Source organism: Pistacia vera, unplaced genomic scaffold, assembly GCF_008641045.1.
Source record: "Pistacia vera cultivar Batoury unplaced genomic scaffold, PisVer_v2 Contig123, whole genome shotgun sequence".
Classification (NCBI taxonomy): Eukaryota; Viridiplantae; Streptophyta; class Magnoliopsida; order Sapindales; family Anacardiaceae; genus Pistacia; species Pistacia vera.
The window spans coordinates 133,370-153,667 of NW_022195282.1; the positions used below are offsets into that span (position 1 = coordinate 133,370).

General features: G+C 34.6%; 3 protein-coding genes and 1 pseudogene across 3 annotated transcripts; 1 reads left to right on the forward strand and 3 right to left on the reverse strand.

Annotated features, from left to right (window-relative positions):
• Window positions 1–220: 220 nt before the first annotated feature.
• LOC116116288 lies at window positions 221–3,064 on the reverse strand (annotated as a pseudogene).
• An 8,688-nt stretch (window positions 3,065–11,752) lies between these two features.
• Window positions 11,753–13,666, reverse strand: LOC116117307 (probable indole-3-pyruvate monooxygenase YUCCA10). The gene is made up of 4 exons (XM_031403347.1): window positions 13,037–13,666; window positions 12,706–12,939; window positions 12,220–12,342; window positions 11,753–12,142 (listed from the first exon to the last, which is right to left on the reverse strand). Exons 1-4 carry the CDS (start codon window positions 13,661–13,663, stop codon window positions 11,960–11,962), a joined length of 1,167 nt encoding a protein of 388 aa, XP_031259207.1. The 5' UTR covers window positions 13,664–13,666; the 3' UTR covers window positions 11,753–11,959.
• Window positions 13,667–16,524: 2,858 nt separating this feature from the next.
• On the forward strand, window positions 16,525–17,182 carry LOC116117263 (classical arabinogalactan protein 26). Its single transcript, XM_031403299.1, has one exon. The coding sequence runs from the start codon at window positions 16,623–16,625 to the stop codon at window positions 17,022–17,024; it is 402 nt and encodes a 133-aa protein (XP_031259159.1). The 5' UTR covers window positions 16,525–16,622; the 3' UTR covers window positions 17,025–17,182.
• Window positions 17,183–17,490: 308 nt separating this feature from the next.
• Window positions 17,491–19,995, reverse strand: LOC116117132 (protein NETWORKED 3A-like). The gene is made up of 2 exons (XM_031403152.1): window positions 19,859–19,995; window positions 17,491–18,463 (listed from the first exon to the last, which is right to left on the reverse strand). The coding sequence occupies exons 1-2, from the start codon at window positions 19,956–19,958 to the stop codon at window positions 17,679–17,681; spliced, it is 885 nt and encodes a 294-aa protein (XP_031259012.1). The 5' UTR covers window positions 19,959–19,995; the 3' UTR covers window positions 17,491–17,678.
• Between the last annotated feature and the right edge of the window lie 303 nt (window positions 19,996–20,298).

A 20,298-nucleotide genomic window follows, 5' to 3' on the forward strand; every position in this document is an offset into this window, starting at 1 on the left:
AAGCTCACATTAATTCAGGTACATATATATAGCGGCCAATGTACGTATTATTAATGCAACGAGCTGTGTGACATCTTCAATATTAATTAATTAACATTAATAATACGTACATTGCTGTAAAAGGCTGAATATAATTACACAAATGTCTTATTTTTTATTTCAACAACTTCAATTACCCTATACCAAACGAGATGTACCCAATACTAAGTTGGAGAAATTTTCACAGAAGTGACTTAATTTCATTAGCTATGTTTTGGGCATCCGAAGAAGCTCCATACAGTCCTCTCCTTGACAGTCCAGCGCAGAATAAACCATTCTTTCCTTTCCAATGGTTAGGGAAGTTGGGTTTTGCAAGTCCGTCGTCGTTCAGCAGGTACTAGGTAGTCATCCCCCTGTTCAATAATATGATAATGTTTTTTTTATTTATGTATTAAGAATTATGTAGGACAAGAAGTGGGTAAATATTCAGTTTGATTTTTTACCTTAAGCCATGTATTTGTTGATCTCTTGAAGCCGGTACAAAATACAATTGCGTCAAAGGGATGCGACGTTCCATTCTCAAATATCACCACATTGCCTCTAATGCTTTCTATTGCCGGCAAGACCTGTCACATGTACGATGTTTGAAAAATTTTGAGTTTACGTAGAACTACAGGACAAGTTTCGTGGCTCTTGCGGTCTATAAAATATCTTGTAATCATATATATCTAACCTATTTCTATACAAATATTTGATTTTATTTGACTTTAAATTAAATATTGAAATAAGGGAGCAGTTAACATTATTCACGATGGGAACAATTTAACATTGCTTGACTAATATTGTAGTATCTCCTTAAACAGTGCCTATTTTCACACTTCTTTTCCTCAAAATCCTGGGATCCCTGCACTTGCTGTTCAATTAAAGTTTCTACAAGGTACTACAACCAATAAGTAAAGTCAAAGGAAAAAAAAGATCCTTCCAACAACTTATGATCATGTTATATCAAAAACTACGAGCTATAGTTTACCATCTGAAAATGAAACCAAGAATAATTGAGGAAGTTATAACAAATTTTTTCAGTGTCGTTTTCACTTTTCATCACCAACCAGGTCAGGTCACTTTGCTTAACAAAAAAGCCTACTCATACAATGACAAACAATAATCATAATTCACTTACTTGAATCTCCCCAGATTTGATCTTCTTACAGGTGCCGGTATCAAGAACTGGATACTTTCCGTATGCAACTTTCATGAAAAATGGACCCTCCTTGGGCCTATTTATGCCATACTTGCTCAGGTCTCCATAAACAAGCTTGCTAAGCCACAACATGATTGAGTCCACCACGCCATAAGGTATATACTTCAACATAACAGAACCCAAGTATACCATCTCTCTTGTCAATAAGTGAACCTGCCTACGTTATTCAAGTTCAGTAAAATCTCTTTATAGTCATAATAGTGAGACTGATTAAATTTATTACTATGAGAAGGTTATAATTTAATAAATGTGTAGTTACAAAAAATTCTTATTTCATAATTCATGTTTTAATAATACAATATTAGAATTTCAATTTATGTTTTAATAGTATTAGGGTTTCAATTCAGCCATTCAATTGCCTACTTTTGAATCGAATAGAAGATCATGTCTTAGAACCAACAAAGATAAGTGTCCTTGATGGAATTGTAAATGCAGTTACTGCATGGTCAATTGATGTGAAGTCATGAACAATTGCCAATTGTTTTAAGCATTGCAAAATTAGGACCCTCGATGTTGATGAATTGCAAATTACAAATGAAGTGGACGAGGAGAATCAAAGAGTCATTGTAGAATTGAGTGATCAGATTCGGCAACTTTACTATACTAATCGAATGAATATTAATGTCTTCCTCAATCGTCCATATAAGCAACAAGTCATGTATGCTTTAACTGAAGAATAAATCATTACTACAATTAGACAAGAAGAGAAAGGAAATAATAATGAGGTTGATAGCATGGAAATACAAAAAGTTTCGTGCCAAGAAGCTCTAAACATGCTTGAAAAGTTACAAATGTTTTGGCTTCAACAAAAAAATGTCAATGCCAACGAGTAATTTACCTGTAAGTTAAAAGACGTGGTAACAACTCTAAAGAATAAATCATTGCTACAAACAACTTTAGATAAATATTTTTATTTCATCTTAAACCTTTAATGTAAGATAACATTATTTTTTTTGCAATATACATATAATTATTACTATGTGGAGATTACTTTCCTTAAGACGAGAATTAAAAATATTATAATTTATTACAATATGAAATTTATTCTTATTTATAACTATTTCAATTCGGGAATATAGTTTTTTATGATTATATAGAGTTTATTTCTATATGCAGTACCACTATAAAGAGGTTTTATTGTATATATTATTATATTATATCATATTTACTAATTAATTAAAATGACATAAACAAGAGATGGATCTATGTTAAATTACCGGACTACGAACAACTATGGAAGTTTTGGCACCATGGTTAGCTAGGTCTAGTGCAATTCCCATGCCAGAATTACCAGACCCAACAACCAAAACACTCTTATCACCATATGCCTTGCCGTTTTTATAGCAAGTTGAGTAAAAAACTTCTCCAGTGAAAGTATCCATTCCTTCAATATTTGGTGTAAAAGGGTCCGTTGTTTCTCCCCTTGCCACTACTAAAAACGCCCCAGAATATTCCTCAATCTCACCAGAAACTGTATTTCTAGCTTTAACAATCCATTTCTAGCTTTCTTGATTGTAGTTTGCAAAGTCAACAGATCTTTTATACAAAGGACTGATGTTAAAATGAGAAACATAGTCATCTAAATATTGTAGGAATAGGTTTTTGGGTATAGAAGTTGGATAAGAAGCCGGGAATGGCAAGTGAGGAAGTTGACAGAATTGTTTAGCCAAATGAAGATGAAGACGATCATAGGCATATTTAAAGAGAAGCGTAACAATCTTCTCTTTCGAGTATCATGTAGGGTATTGAAAGCTGGTTAAGGCAGGCTTCGGTGGCCAAGCCGGAGGGGCCAGACCCCACTATTATTACTGATTGCTCTTGCATTGTATATAGTTTGGTTTTCTGATGAGCTGCTTCTTCTCCCTTTTCTTTTTTCTCAGAATTAGAGGAGAATGAGTTTCCAAATGGAATGGCTCAATTTATACATGCATATAACGTGAGATTCTTTTTCTTTTAATAATTTAATAATAATCCTGAAGTTACAAAAAAATCTGAAAAAGATTTATATAGTGACAGAAAACGGATATAAAAAATTAAATTCATCGTATTTACTTTTTTATTCTTTTTTTATCACATCAATTTCTAAAATTACTCATAATATACTCATTATATTTCAAACATACTATAAAACAATCAATTCTATAAAAGAATTTTAGAAACTCCTGCTAGCAGCTTAACACGGACTCACTTGCCTAGAAGTCTAGAACCCCATAACGGAAGAAAATATTTTAAAAATTAAATTTCTTTAAGAAATTTATAATATTTAGTTATTATGTTTATTTATATAGTATAATCAAATTTTTGTTTAACTATTTTTCTTTATATATAACAAATCCTATTGAAGATAATTGAATGAAATTAATTACGTTGCATAATTATTCCTTATATGTAATGAATGACATTAAATACTTTCTCGCAATTATATTACTTTCCTAATATGAATAATTTTTTTTTCCATTATTATATATTAAATAATAAGTAAAGATTAGTTTTTACTAATTATAGTATTAAATTCATATATAATAATTCAAAGGTAAGGAATACTAGCTTATAGAATATATGCAGATAAGATTAATTTTATTTGTATAGTATAAGGTTTAATTGTCTTTAATTACCATTCAAATTCTAACTTATCTTTTTTAAATTCTATTACATCATATCCTTCTATTTCGGGTCTTCAAAGATTTTGAGTAAGAATTAAGATATTTCACTATAATTTCAATAAAATTTCAGGTGCTAATATTATTATATATTTTATCATTGTATATTTACTTAATTTAGTATTATTACATTTATTATTTTATATGTACGTTTATTTATTAATTATTTTTCTTTAGTTAATTTTGAATCCTAATTAAGCATGTCTAATAGAACTTATAAAAAAGATAAATTAGATAGAAAAACTAGTTAAATTCCCAAAAGAAGTTTTAAATAAAGTTGTCATGCCCATAAAAGATAGAAGATAGAAGATTTAAATAAAAATAAAAATAAACATCTAATTTGATTGTTTTGCATTATATATATATAAAAAGAAATACTTTAAAAAATTTTACATGGTGCAACCACACACACACACACATATATATTTCCAAATCTTCAGCCATCAGCGAGTTAACTATTGTCTTTCATATTATAATGATTGTGATAAATATATGGATGATACTGCACTAACAAAAATTTTATACAAAGTGACATGTCAAAATATGATTGGATGAATTAATATAAAATAAAAACTTAATAAATTGTTAATACAAAAATTCGCACCAACCCGAGTGATCCAATTAACCTTAGTGGAATCGGAACGGATGTGTGCATGATTTAATAAAAATCAGCAATTTAATTAAAGAGCAAAAATTAGTGATGACAAGAGGCAATTTTTAAAGTGGTTCGACAAGTTTGAACCTTGAGCCTACATCCATTGTTTGTCTTATTGAATGAGAATTACAAATGATGAATTTTTTCCTAGAACAATTGCCCAACCCCCTAGAAAACAAGTTATGATGGGTTTATATAGCATCCATTTACATGATAGAGTTGAGGTAAAATTCAAATACGTGGGATTAGGAAGTTACGTGATCTTTGGCTACCTTACTTGGAATTTAAATCAATCTGAATATATGTCTTCCAAATTAAACCAATCTAAATATCTTCTCTCCTAATAGGGAATTACCCTCTCTGGATTTCCCGCACAAAAATAGCCCCCTAGTTTTTGGAGTGCGAGTTTGGACTTCAAAAACTATGAGTTTCAGAAAGGATGAGCTCAGAAACGACGAGCTCACGAACGACGAGCTTTGAAATGATGAGCTCTAAACGAAAAGCTCTAAAAGGACGAGCTCTACAACGCGAGCTCTGAAATGATGAGCTATAAAATGGCGAGCTCTCAAAACGAGCTCTAAAATGACGATCTCTCAAAACGAGCTATCAAATGGCAAGCTCTCAAAACGAGTTGTGATGAGCTCTCAAAACAAGCCTAAAATGACGAGCTCTCAAAACGAACTACAAAATGACGAGCTCAATGATAAGCTTTAAGGACGAGCTCTCAAAATGAGCTTTGAAATAATGAGCTCTAAAATGATGAGCTTTCAAAACGAGCTTTTAAAATGACCAGCTCTCAAAACAAGTTTTTAAAATGACGAACTCTCAAAACGAGCTTTTAAAATGAAGAGCTCTCAAAACAAGATCTTAACTGACGAGCTCTAAAATGATGAGCTCTTAAAACGAACTCTGAAACAACGAGCTTTGCACTTTAGTTAACGAGTTTGGAACATATCTCAGTATGTTAATGATAACTTGAGTTGTAGACCTCGAATTTGGACTAGGGGTGTATATGAGTTGAGTCGAGCTGAGCCAAGTATTTGGACACTCAAGCTCGGTTCGTGATGAACAGTGTCGAGTTCGAGTTCGAGTTCGAGTTCGAGCCGAGCTCGTTTGACCTTGAATACTTGGGCTCGAGCTCGCGAGTATAGGTGGGTACTTGAGCTCGAGCTTCAAGTTTATGGTGAGAAGGGGAATTTTGTCATTTTAAAACCTTGAAAATATATATAAAAAAAAAGTTACAATACTTGCAATTTGGCCCTTTGAGTGCGATGAGGCTCGCGAGCCTATTGAGCTGAGCTTCGCCCTGATCGAACTTAACTTGACCCTTTAAACGAGCCACTCAAGCTGGAATCGATTGACTTTGAATCAAGTTCTAGCTTTTCACGAGCCGAGCTCGAGTAGCTCACAAACTGCTCGACTCGCTTCTCATCCCTAATTTGGACAATTCTTGGACCATTGGAAAACTTACTCGAAGGGCTACAACTGTTATGTTTAACATTTTGCCATATTCAGATTGTATCATGCTCGAGTTCGTGCTCTCATTAATGAGTTATGATGAGTTCGCTCTCTCATTAACGAGTTATGGTGAGTTTGTGCTCTCTTAACGAGTTATGACTAGAGCTATCAGACGAGCCGAGTAGCTCGTGAGCCGGTTCGACTCGACTTGTTTGAAGCTCATTAAGGGCTCGATTTGACATTGGTCGAGTAGTCTCGGCTCAAACTCGGGGTACTAACTTGAGTTAAGTTCGATCATTGGGGGGGGGGGGTTGACTCGTACGGTCGCGAGCCTAGGGTGGCTCGCATAAGAAGGGTATTTTTTTGTAAGTTTTATAAACCTTGTGGGACTGAAATGTTATATTGCAGTACAAAATTCAAAAAAAAAAAAAAATGATATTTACCCCCTTAAGTGCAAAATAGTAAAACCTGATCTAAACACAAAACACCCCCAATTTAACTTCCCCCAAATCGACCAAGCCCTAACCCTATACCCAATTTTACAATTCACAAACCATAAATCCCCAAATCACAAATCACGAATCGATCCCTGTGCTTGCTATCGACAATCACCCATCCCCTGTTCTTGTCATCATCGATCGATTGACGACATGGAGGAATCGCGACTTCACCTCCAAATCATGAAACCAATTCTTCTCCTCCAAATCAAGCACAAAATTAGTAGGAATAAGTTAGTAAGTATCCATTCCAAACCCACAAATGATGGATTGATTTCGTTAAGGTTCATTAACATGCTTGAAAACTATGGTTTGTATGATCTGAGTTCATTAAGGTTTACTTGCACACAGTTTAGGGTGAAAAATTGATGATGAAAAATGTATGGTCTGTAGGGTTGATTCTCTACTTGAATACTTGTTTGTGAAACATTGATGATAAAAAAAATGTATGGTTTGTGTGTGTTGCACACGAACAGGCCACTATTTGCAGTTTTGCACACAGTTTAGGTCATTATTTGCACACGAACAAGCCACTGTGTTAATGAATCTTCTGTTTGCACATTATGAAAAATTTATGGTTTGTGTGTGTTGCTGGATTCTATAATTTGTGTTACTAGATTATGGAGTTTGTGTGTTTCGTTAATGATGGATTCTTATTTTTGAATAATAGGTATGGCCTCCAAAGGCAATTCCTCAAGCACCCTAACATTGGATGACGTTGATGATATAGTTACAATCAAAACAGTTGATCGTCGTAACATTTATGGAAGCACAACCACTACTCGTACAGAACAAAGTGTCAATAGCCTCGAAAATGTAGTGGACAATGACAGTTCACTTCATAGGAAAAAGAGAGCCAAGACATCAACAGTGTGGATAGAATTTAAGGAGGTGGTTGTTCTTGGTGGTGCAAAGCAGGCGGAGCGCATCCACTGTAAAACCAAGCTGAAAATGACTGCCATTGGAAGCGCAACCCAATGTAATAGACATTTGAAGAGGTGTGCGAAGAGACCAGCTTCCTTGAGGCAACAGTAAATAAATTTTTGCCTTTCCAGTTCTCATGGCACATCTGTTATCCCGCCTGCTCTACGAGGCCAGTTTGTTATGCTTAAGATGAGAAAACTTATTGCCCATTAGGTGCTGATGCATGAGCATCCGTTTACTGTTGTGGAGGAAAAGAGATTGAATAATATGATGAAGTATGAGATTCCTGAGTGGAGTCCAATTTTGCGTAACACTTGCAAGAATGATTGTGTGAAACTATATGAAAATGAGAAGCAAAGGTTGAAGACGGTACTGAAGGGTGTCAGAAAGATGGGCCTCACACAAATCTATGGAATTTAAGCAATCAGAGGATGGAATACATGGTGTTGACTGGGCATTGAATTGATGATAATTGGAAGTTGAATAGATGGGTCTTGAATTTCGTTCATTTGCCGCCTCCCCGTACTAGTGTTGTCATTTCTGATGCCATTTTCAAGTGCTTGATGGAGTGGGGAATTGAAACTAAGGTCCACACGATCTCAGTAGACAATGCTTCAAGCAATGATGTTTCAATCAAAGTCTTGAAAGAAAATCTCCAAGCTATAGGGAAGCTCATATGTGGGGGCAAGTTGTTTCATGTGAGATGTTGTGCACACATCTTGAACTTAGTTGTTCAAGATGACCTTTATCAAATAAGACACATTATTGGTGACATCCGTGACAGCGTGTTATATGTCAATGCCTCGGAGAGTAGGCTTAACGTTTTTTCAAAGATTGTACAGAAGTTGTGATTGTCGTCTCGCAAGCTTATTCTTGATTGTAAAACACGGTGGAATTCAACATATGATATGCTGGCAATGGCAACAAAGTTCAGACGTGTTTTTCCTAGATTGAAGGAAAGGGATATGAGTTACTATTACTATCCTAAGGAGGATGATTGGGACAAATTAGAGAAACTTTGTGATATTTTGAAGGTATTTTGTGGTGCGACCAATCTCATATCAGGGAGCGATTATCCGACATCAAACTTGTTTCTAAAACAAGTTTTTCTAATCAAAATGATGTTGGATAGTAAGAACGAAGATGAAGATGAATTTATAAGGGCCATGTGTTGGAAAATGAAAAAAAAAATTGATAAATATTGGGGGGAATGTAATCTACTGATGGTTGTGGCTGTTGTATTAGACCCTGGACTGACACTCAATGGTCGTTCCCTAAGATGTATCCTAACTCAGAAGCACGAGCAAATGCTGATATTGTTCGGGATGCCTTGTATGAGGTATATAGGGAGTATGTTGATGCTAGTAAAGTATTGATTGCTTCCCACGCTTTTACATCATGAGGGGATAGAGTTGAGGCTATTGGTGGGGGGTTAGGGGCAGCGGCAGCCAGGCTGAAGGATTGAGATGATTTTAGTAGCTTTCTAGATGCAGTCAAGACAGTTGAGCCAAGTAAATCATAGTTAGACTGTTATTTGGGAGAGTGATGCCATAAATATGTGAGGGATCCTACGACGTTTGATGCTTTATAGCGGTGGAAGACAAATTCAACGAAGTTCCCAATTTTGCCTACCATGGCTTGTGACATTTTAGTCATCCCTATCACTACGATTGCTTATGAGTCTACTTTCAGCGTCAGGAGTAAGGTTATTGACATGTATTGATCGTCGTTGGCTCTTGACACGGTGGAGATGCTCTTATGTGGATGTGATTGGTGTCACTTTTTGAATGGGGTGAAGAAAGGGTGCAAAGTAGGTTATATTGAATATTATTTTGATTAACTTCAATAACTACATTATCTTTATTCTAACTAAACTTTAATTACTCCTCTTTTGTCATTTTAGAAAGAGCAGCAACTGTTGGAGATTAGGCTTCCTATCTCGTAAGTTCCTGGGAATCATATTCAATACATGGTTTGGCTATGGCAGGAGGCATGCACAGGAACATGGTTTACGGGTTATTTTCTGGTTCTTGACTGGTTTTTTATGCTGTGGAAATCCGTTTACATTGTCTGTTTGTATTCTAGAAGTTATTAGAATTGGGCAGCAGAGGCCAATTGGTTGGGCGTGGGATAATAGTTGGGGCTGGAATTGAGCAGTAGAGGCCATTTAGGCATGGGGAAATAATTGGGCAGTAGAGGTCATTTGAGTGTGGGGAAATAGAAGTCAGTTGCTTGATTTTTCTTAATTGAATTGTGTTGGTGAGTTGTGGAAATTGGTTAGATGAAATCTGGACAGGTGTTCATCAGTTAATTGTGTGTTGTAATTGCAGGTGAAGGCTGGGTATCTAACAAATTTTGCTGGTGGTTTCAGTACAAGACATAGACAGCCCATCTACATACTACAGCCACCTCTATTTTGATTATTGGACAATTGTTATTTTGATGTCTTGGACTGTATTTTGATGCAAACTTAGTAGTTATTGCTAGATTAAAATTAGGACTGTATTTTGATACAATCACATGTTAATTTGTTATTGTTTTTGTAGCTCAAACATTAATTAAGTGAAGTGAACTAAAATAAGAAATTTAGTTCACTTAACTTAATTTTCCATACAAAGCTATCATGGTTAATATGATTGAGGATGCAGTAGCTGTTTTTGGATGCAAAATTGTGTATTTAAATAGGTTTAGGAGCAAAAAACAGCCTGCAAGGCTAAAATTGGTGGAGAGTCATGCCCAAGCAGTTCGAGCCTTAACGAGCCTGACTCGAACTGAAGCTCGCAAGCCAGCTCGAGCTCAAGTTTGAGCTTACTTTCTCTAACTCGACAGGCTCAAGCTTGAACTCGAGCTCGATCTTGTAGCATACGAGCCGAGCTTGATAAGTCGAAAACTCGGCTCGACTCGTTTACAGTCCTATTATGGTGAGTTTGCACTCTCATTAACGAGTTATGGCAAGTTTGCACTCTCATTAACGAGTTTTGCTGAGCTCGTGCTCTCATTTACGAGTTATGGTGAGTTCACACTCTCATTAATGAGTTATGGCGAGTTTGGAACATACTTCAATAATTTGACAATAACTTGAGCTGCAAACATTGGATTTGGACGATTCTCAAACCGTTGGAAAGCTTACCAAAAGATCTACAGCTTTTATATTTACCACTTTGCCAGACTCATACTTCATCACGCTCAATACTCCCCATCCGACAGCAGCTTCGATTCTAGAGTTGGATTTGGCGACATGGGTTGTAGCTATGGTTGGCTTTTTTGTGATTGGAAAATGGAAAAGAAACTGCTAGAAAACAGAAAGAGCTAGAAGTGTTCAAGCCCCTCCTTCTAGTGTTAAGTTGTTGATATGAAAATTCACACCAACTAAAGAGATTCGATTGACCTTGACGGAATCGAAACCGAGATGTGCGTGATTTAATGAAAATCAGCATTTGAATAATTAAAGAGAAAAAATGAGTTATGACAAGAGACAATTTTAAAGTGGTTCAGCAAATTTGAATCTTGAATCTACGTCCACTATTTCTATTGAATGAGAATTACAAATGATAACTATTTTCCTAGAACAATTGCTCAACCCCCTAAAAACTAAGTTATAATGGGGTTTATATAGCACTCATTTACATGATAGAGTTGATGTAATATTCAAATAAGTAGGATTAGGAAATTGCATAATCTTCGACTACCTTAGTTGGAATCTAAGTTAATTTGAATATCTTCTTTCCAAATTGAGCCAATCTAAATATCTTCTCTCCTAATAGGGAATTATCTTTTGCAGATTTCCCACACAAGGTAAATGAATTTTAAATGAGAGTGAATAATACGTCAATGTAAGAGTATTGTCATGTCACTTTCTATAAATAATTTCATATGAAATCTTTGTAAGTATAGTATTACTCTAAATATATTATTAGGAAGTTGTTTTATTAAAAAGCCCGAATTAATGGTGGGTGATGCATAAGATTCATTGTCCGTTTGTGACGTTTGTCCTTGTATTAATCTTTATTATATATTAAGATGATTAAGATGGTGAGTTAAATAGATCTCTGTCTGATCTCTTTTTAGTTTAGTTATACATTTCTCTTAACAACTAAATTACAAATATAAATTATTTAATAGAAAATAACGTGACAAGAGTGGTGGTAGTATAGATTTAAAAGGTTGAGTCAATGGCCCAATAAAGCACTCCATCTAGATGGAACCAGGCCATAGGAAAAGCAAGCTAATATCTGATCCATGACCATTTTAACTCAACTAATTACCATTTATAATTTTAAGTACACTTAATGAAGTACATTACAGTTTTGGTGTCCTCTAAGGTAGAATTGAAGAGGCACAATGAAGAAAGTAGGGATGCAAAATCTTTGAACCATGGCTATGAAATGGAAGTATGCTCAAATTTCGGAGTTTTATTAGCGTAACCTTAAACGGACAATCTCATGCCGTTATTTCCGAACAAAGCTGCTCGAGCAACAAAAATTTACACACGCAGAATCAACTCATGCATAATATATCTTTAACTTTAAGCAGTTGATTTGAGGGACAGAAGTGATTTGATTTCATCAGCTACACTCTGAGCATCAATACCAGCTAAATTAAGTCCTCGCCTTGACAATCCAACGCAGAACAAACCATTCTTTCCTCTCCAATGATTTGGGTAGCTCACTTTTGTAATTCCATCTTCGTCCAATAAGTAATCATCTCCCTACATAATTAAAATTATTAGCTCTGTATTTATTTTATATGCTTTCGATTTATTATATCTTTAATAAATCAATTTACCTTAAGCCACTTATTTGTTGATCTCTTGAACCCCGTACAAAAAACAATTGAGTCAAATGGATGTGACTCGCCATTCTCGAATACCACTTCATTGCCTCTTATGTTTTCTATAGCTGGCAACACCTGCACATTTCAAGATAAATGGTGAGTTTAATATTTGATTGTTACTACGCAAAATAAATGCACCAATATCTCGTGGCCCTTGCACTGGACAACACTTCTTGCTAACTAATTAATTTTAAATCATTTTATTTAGTTTTCTCACTTTTTGGCTCTACACGTGCAATTAATTTAACACTAAGTTAGCGTATAAGGCAATAGAAAATGATAGTAAGTCAACTCAAATAACTTACTCCAGCAAAAGTTTTTTCTTCAAGTAATGAAAATGTCAACAACGAATCCCACCTCCCTCAATTAATATAATTTAGGAACCGACAGAAACAAAGAACGGAAAAAACGATGTAGCCATGACTCTCTCTTTATTACCTTGATCTCTCCGGATTTAATCTTCTTGAAAGTTCCGACATCGATGATTGGGTACTTGCCGTATGCATTCTTCAGGAAAAATGGACCCTCCTTAGGTCTCCCAATTCCATACTTGCTCTGATCTCCGTAAACAAGCTTGCTTAGAAACACCATAAACGAATCCACCATTCCATACGGAAAATAATTTAACATAGCAAATCCCAAGTACACAATCTGTTTTGACAATATATGAACCTGCACCATCATTCAACAATCCAAAAATTAAATAATTAAGTCCATTTGTCAAAATATATAAGATATATGTGGAGATTAAATGAGACTGATTATTTACCGAACTACGAACAACTATGGAGGTTTTAGCACCGTGATTGGCTAGGTCTAGTGCAATTTCCATGCCAGAATTACCAGACCCAACAACCAGAACATTCATATTACCATATGGCTTGCCGTTTTTATAGCGAGTTGAGTGAATAACTTCTCCAGTGAAAGTAGTCAATCCTTCAATCTCTGGTATAAAAGGAGTGCTTGCTTCTCCAGTTGCCAATATCAAGAACCTGGCTCTGTATTCCTCAATCTCATCAGAAACAATATTCATAGCCTTAACAATCCATTTCTTGGTGTCTTCATCGTAGTTTGCCAACTCGACCGATCTTTGGTACAGAGGAGTGATGTTGAAATGAGAAACATAGTGATCTAAGTGTTGGATGAATTGGTCTTTGGGAACAAAAGTTGGATAAGAAGCAGGGAATGGCAAGTGAGGAAGCTCGCAGTACTGTTTAGCCAAGTGAAGATGGAGACGATCATACGCATATTTCTTAAAAAGAGACGCGTAGCAATCTTCTCGCTCAAGAATTATGTAAGGTATTGAGAGCTGGTTAAGGCAGGCGGCCGCCGAGAGACCGGAGGGGCCACACCCTACTATTATAACACATGCTTCCTCTTCCATTTTTTCTTTCATTTAGCTCAGCTGCTCCAGAGGATAAGGATTGTTGTGATTATGGCCGTAAATGATGTAATTATGGAAACTGATGATCATTACTATAGGTTTATTTTAAGAAAATTTTATCCTAACTATCGTTTAATAACTTTTTCACGTCATTTTATTATGATAATATAATTAATTTAAAGTGGACCAGAAATTTGATAGATACAATATAACCTATATAAACTAATAACTGTAGGACTATATAGATATAACCTATATAAACTAATAACTGTAGGACTATATAGATTTTATTAATTAAAAGATGCATTTATGATTCCATAAACATACATTTAATAGACTAAAAATTATTATATTTTACCAATATAATCAACTGAATATGAATTAATCCACTAAATATATACTAAAGCAATGATTTAAATTCATTATATTTATGTACTTAATTAAATAATATTCATGGTATATAATTGTAGTAATTTAATTAAATAATGTTTAGAAGAAATTGTTGCTAACATCACTGAAAAATGTAAGCTGAGAATGATACAACTACTTTGGAGTCTGTTAAGTGCAAGGAAGCACTCAAAGCATCAACAACAATTTATAATTTTGTATTGCAATTCAAGAATTCAATCCCAGAACTTCTAGATGCAATAAGAAAAATTATAGTTGAAATCCAACAAGATCTAAATTTCAAAGTAATAATAGAATCATATTTTAATAAAATATCAGCATTTATGAGTTATTTCATGTTCTTTGAAATGCCATGTGCTCATATACGTGGTGAATGTAGAGTGAAAAGGCCCGCTGTGTTTGACGTTAGAAGGTAAGGAGTGTCACGAGACATCAAATCCCAAGATGTTTGGTAGCAAAAATAATGAGAAATTTCCTATGTTTAATATTATTCAAAAAATAATTTTAAATTATTTGTAAATTGTCACATAATAATATAAAAATGATCATTCAAAAAGATAAAACAAAAATTATTTGTACAAGCAACAACGCAAGAATCTCGAGGAGAATTAGTGAAATATATGTCAATTTCATTAAATAAAATATCAACTTCATTTCCAATTACTAAAGCTATCCATAATGCCAAATTCTCTATAGTTATTTGTAGATTTATTTAGATTTAAGTGAGGTTAGTTTTAACTACTATATGATTTAAAAGATTGTCGGTGTCACTTACAATTGATGAAAAATATTTTTTGAGTAATTTATTATAACAACAGTCTGTTAAGCAAATATTAATAAACATAAGAAGTTGGGTCGATAGAGTCAAATTGACAAGGTTAAGCTACTTCAATTGAGCCTCTTTATAAAATATGGATAATACAACTTAATTCATTATCAAAATTTGGTGAAAAAAGAATTAATTTGAGTACGGAAGATTTAAGATGAAAATGTTTATCAATATAATATAATATATATGAAAACTCCAATGGATTGGCCTTGGAGTCATCTACCATATTTGTGACTTACCTTAAGTCCCAGGAATTAATTGAGATACACGCAAGCTGGTCGGACACCCTAGTCATAAAAAATAAGTGGCTCTTTTTAACCGTTAGACCAATCCTTTGGTGTTTTTATATAATATAAACAATTACTCAAAAAACAAATATATAATATATATGAAGGTAAGACAAATAATCAAAGTATTGGTTTAGAGGCAATCCGTTCACTGGACAAATGCATCCTTAATTATACTGGTAGAGGACAGATATTAGAGATTTAGATATAAATCCATGTTTGTTCAACTTCTTCCAGCTTTTTTGCTGTTCTTTTCCCAATCATGTGATCAACTTCTTCCAGCTTTGTTGTTGCTGTTTTCCCAACCAAATGCTTTTCTAAACCTTTAAAAGGGGTCTTCTAAAGCAATAGAATCATCCCGCTAAAGAACTTGAATTGTTCCCTAACCTCCCATTCATCAAGTAGTAATACAAATATCAGATCATTTTCACAAGTTTGTTTCTAAATTGAAAAATCTTTTGATCCATTATGAGTTTGGGGTGGAGTGCGGACGGGCTCAGTAGGGAAGGCCCACCCCCATATTGGCTGATGGAAAAGGAGTATGGGCTTCCTTCCCTAATCCTAACTCTACCCACTAGGCACTAGCTAATATTATTTATTATTATTATTGGCGTTTATGTGTTTGTTTGTTTTCGGCGTTTGCTGACATAACTATTGTATTATTTTATATTGTAATTGAAGATCCGGTTGAAGTCGAAGCTGTAAAATGAGAAGAGTCCAAAATTTATTTATGACGAGGTGAGGTGTCATTTTCAATATTTAAATCTAGAGATAGAATGGTCTCCTCCTATTACTATCCCCAGTAAAGTTTTACCAGAGTTGGCTCTGTTCACACTCACTCTCAACCCCTGTTCTTATTTGGACTTTAAACAAAACTTTCTGAATTCAATTTCAAAAACATATTTACTTATACAAACTGGCTGTTTTTAAAATAATTATATTTCAACCCTGCAAAGAAAAAACTCATCATTGTGCATCCAAATTAACCCCATTGACTTCACGCACAGTACCAGAAAGTTAACCATCAGTGAGAGAGAGAGCATAATAATTAATATCACTCTCCTTAATAGCAAAAGTCTTTTTTAAACCTTCACAACAAAAATTCACGGGACATACTAACAGTATACAGCACAAACACTCAGAGAAAAAGATAAAAGACACAACCCATCTTCATGTGCTCCGGAAGAAATTTTGCATAATCAATCTTGTCACTTAGCAAAAATGCAGAGCTGTATTTTCATAAGACAACCCAATCATCTTTTGCCACCTATCATTCTGTCCCTACCACCACTTTTTTGAGCTCAACTTTTAAGCCTTCACCATCCTTTACTTCTCCTCTCATTCTCCTCATAATTCTCTTTTCATTACCCTCCCTCTCTCTTTCTTGAAGTTGAAGATACACATTTATTGAAGTTGATTATAGGAGAATTGATTACAGCATCATTTAATGGCTTCCTTTTGGTCCTTCTTGGCAACTTTTATGCTCTTTATCACTATTTTTTCTTCAACTCAAATACATGCACAAGTCTCCACAATATCAGCTGCCCCTGCATTCTTGCCTAGTGCTCCTATTCCCATAGCTTCAACTCCAACTTTATCACCAGACATTACTCCTTTGTTTCCTACTCCTAAAGGTATGGCTCCTTCTCCAACTGAATCATCTCTCCCAACAATTCCTTCAAGTCCAAGCCCTCCAAATCCAGACGTTATGATAGCACCTGGACCTGAATTAGCCTTGTCACCATTTGGATCTTTGCCAGTTTCCTCCTCAGTTTCAGCAGCGCCATTAAAGTTAGCCATTTTTCTTGGTTTTCTACTGTTTTGCTTAATGCAGCTTACTTGTATGTGAGGTACTGTTAATGGGGCAGTTCCAATTATTGTCAGTAGTGCGTCCACTTTATGTTTGTATATTTCTTTTAGTGGTATATAGTATTTGCTTTAGTGATTTTAGTGAATCAAGTGTGTATGGCATTGTTGGGCATTATGATAGGATAATGTTTTAAAAAATAATAACGAATAAATTAGTTGTTCCTGTTATTCGTGTACTTTATTATTGTGTTGAAGGAAAGAAGTTTTTTTGAGACCTGCATAGTGTAAAATTTATGGAACAGTTTAGTTTATTTCTTTTCCATTAGAAAATGAGACTGCCATGTATTCATTTAATGGTTACCTGGACAGGCTCTGTTTTGCAGTGAAAGTGAATATTCTCTGTATACTAGGCTACTAGCATAGGAAAAATTTGAACATCTCAAAAGGTTATATGATGAATCAAGATTAAAATTTGCATAATTATAAATTATTATAACTACAATGGATATTACAATATGATGACACATCTTCAACGTAAACCAAAAACAATGGAACTACCAAAATGTAACACTACATCTAACTTTGTTAAGTTGAGCTAAAATATCCAGCCATTTACATGCTATATTCTATATAAACACTGTGCTACAGATTAGGCTACTTCCCAGCATCCAATTCCAACCCATATCTAGAGATTCTAGAGAGGCAAAACACTACCCTGAGACTTTGAAGACCCACTAAATAACTTTCCTAGAAATCCATCCTTCAATTTCTTGAACTCAAAGGGGCTGCTTTTCTTGGAGTCTCTAGCTATATACTTTCTCAGCTTCATATTTTCTTCCTTGAGCACTCCCACAGTCATGCTCAGCTGTCTAATCACTTCTCTCTTCTCTTCATCCTTCTGCATTAGTTGATCCTCCTGTATCTTGTTCTCCTCTTTAAGTCTCTGAATTTCTTCCCTCAACACCTTGATTTCATCATTACAGAACTCACTTGAAACAACATCTTTTTTCAATTCTTTAACAACTTGAATTTCCTCTTCCTGTTCAGAATCTTCATCTTCTTTTATTTCTATATCAACTTGGGTGTCATTTTCCACTTCAGGATCCTCAACTTCTTCAATTTCATTTTCAATTTCAATTTCAGCCTCCTGTTCAGGATTGTCAACTTCAGATTCAGCATAGTCCTCTGCATCGGAAGTCTCTGAGTAGCTATAGTAGGTTTGACCCATTACACTTGATAATTTCTCTGATTTGTGCTTGACTGAAGAGAATGGAGATCCAAATGTTGCTAGGACACGAGTTCCAGTTTCAGACTTCACTTGATCATACCGCTCTGCTAATGACCGATGGGCCCGATAAAAATCTTCAACCATGCTAATTAACTCTGGCCGTTTCTTGTAAAACATTTCTGCACGTTTGGCAAAGGAATCTGCATCTTCTTCAATCAATTTCAGCATTGCCTTTGTCTTCTCATCTAGCTCTGTATCAACCAGTCAATCAATTAATGGAAAGAAAAGCATCCAAATCAACATATATATCATAAAATTGAAGTGAGCAATGAGTAGAGAATTATTAGATGTTAAGAAAGTTGAAAGGGGATGCATCAATAAACATCAAGAGATTCACATATGAACATTTTCAAAAGTTCTAATCTGTAAAAATTGTAGTCATGTGAAAGTATTATCTTTTAACATTCACCATAAAATTTTAAGTTGGGGCAGTTATAAACAAGGGAGAATTAACAATCAAAATGTAGTTAAGGAAGATATTTGTTCGTAACACTATCTAGAAGTATGCAAACCACAAATAGTTGACCTAAGAATGAAACATGTTCAACTAGCTACCAATAAATACTAGAAGTAGCATTTTATAAATTTAACTATAATGAAACTACTTGTAGGGTCCTTCAATTCCAAAGTTTACCCACCAGCAAAAGAAGGGGCAAACAAAAAGGAGGCATTCGTGAATTCAGAACATGACCCCACCACGCAAATGGGAATCAGGAAATGAGAGTCCAAGGCCCTACCACTTTCCTTGTTCCATAGAAGCAACACTTGTTCATCATAAGAAAAGTTATACATGTTAACTGGATACTAATGGGTCCCGTACATTATTAGGTCATAAATAGCGTTGTACAATGCTTAAAGATTATTAATTAAGAGGCCAATCCTAAAAGTCAACAAATAGAAAGCGCTGACAAAACTTTACGCATTTGAGGTTAAGGTTCCTCTACACTGAGGACCACCATATCACATATAAATTAGTACCACCACTCGATTGATCTCTCTAGAAATCATCACATATCTGACCGAAGAACATCCATCAAAACCAGTGACATAAAAAGATAAGATATAATTCTTCTTCAGAGGAACCTAAGGCTCTCCAATCTCCCATTCATTCATTTCTCAAGCCCATCCTTTCTCATCCCTACCACTGAATAATTACTGTGGACCCTAAAAACAATGTAATACTGGAATTCATAGATGGTATTATTATTCTGTAATTACAAGCTAATAAATCCAAAAGGTGAGGCCCATCATTAATTATCCTTTTGTTTTCTTTACAGTAAACCATTTCTAGATCAAAAAAAAAGATAGTTTAAAACCATAGAAGTACTCTACCCCTCAAAGAAACAAACAGTCTTCACCAATTATGTTCACTTGTAAGTCAATTTTTGTGTAAAGTAACATAACATCAAAAGAAAACAATTCAACCTTCAAGAATATTAAAAAAAAAAAAGCACATTCTCCAACGGTCGAGACTCAAGAATTAGAACCAAGATTCAAAAGGCACATGGTTCAGAGAAAAGAAAGAAAACAATAACAAAGAAAGAGTAGGATTATTTATAACAGGAAAAAGGGGTAAAGAGGTTTACCAGCAATAGTGGTTTGGAGCCATGGAGAACGGTTGGAGCTCTTGTGACTGTCAAACCACCACCAGTGTGATGTTTCCTTCTTCTTGATCATCTCCAGCATCCTTTCTATCTTTCTCTAACTCTTCTTACCTTCTTCACAATCAAATTCGAAAGCCAAAGACAAAGAAACAAAAAAATAAAATTCACAAGGCCTTTTTAAAAGTTCAACAACCTAGAAATAGACAGCACCAGAGTCCAGAGAGCAGATATTATTATCAGAATTGGGTAACAGCCTTTGGATTGCTACATTTGCCATTAAAAAGGGCAAACTGCACAAATCTATGAAGGGGCAATTCAGTCATTTCAAGTCCTAAATGCCAAAGAGGGAATTTCAATTTTCAAATGCCATAATAGCTGCCAAAAACAGAGTATCTGGAAAATAAAAACAATGTGAATCTAAT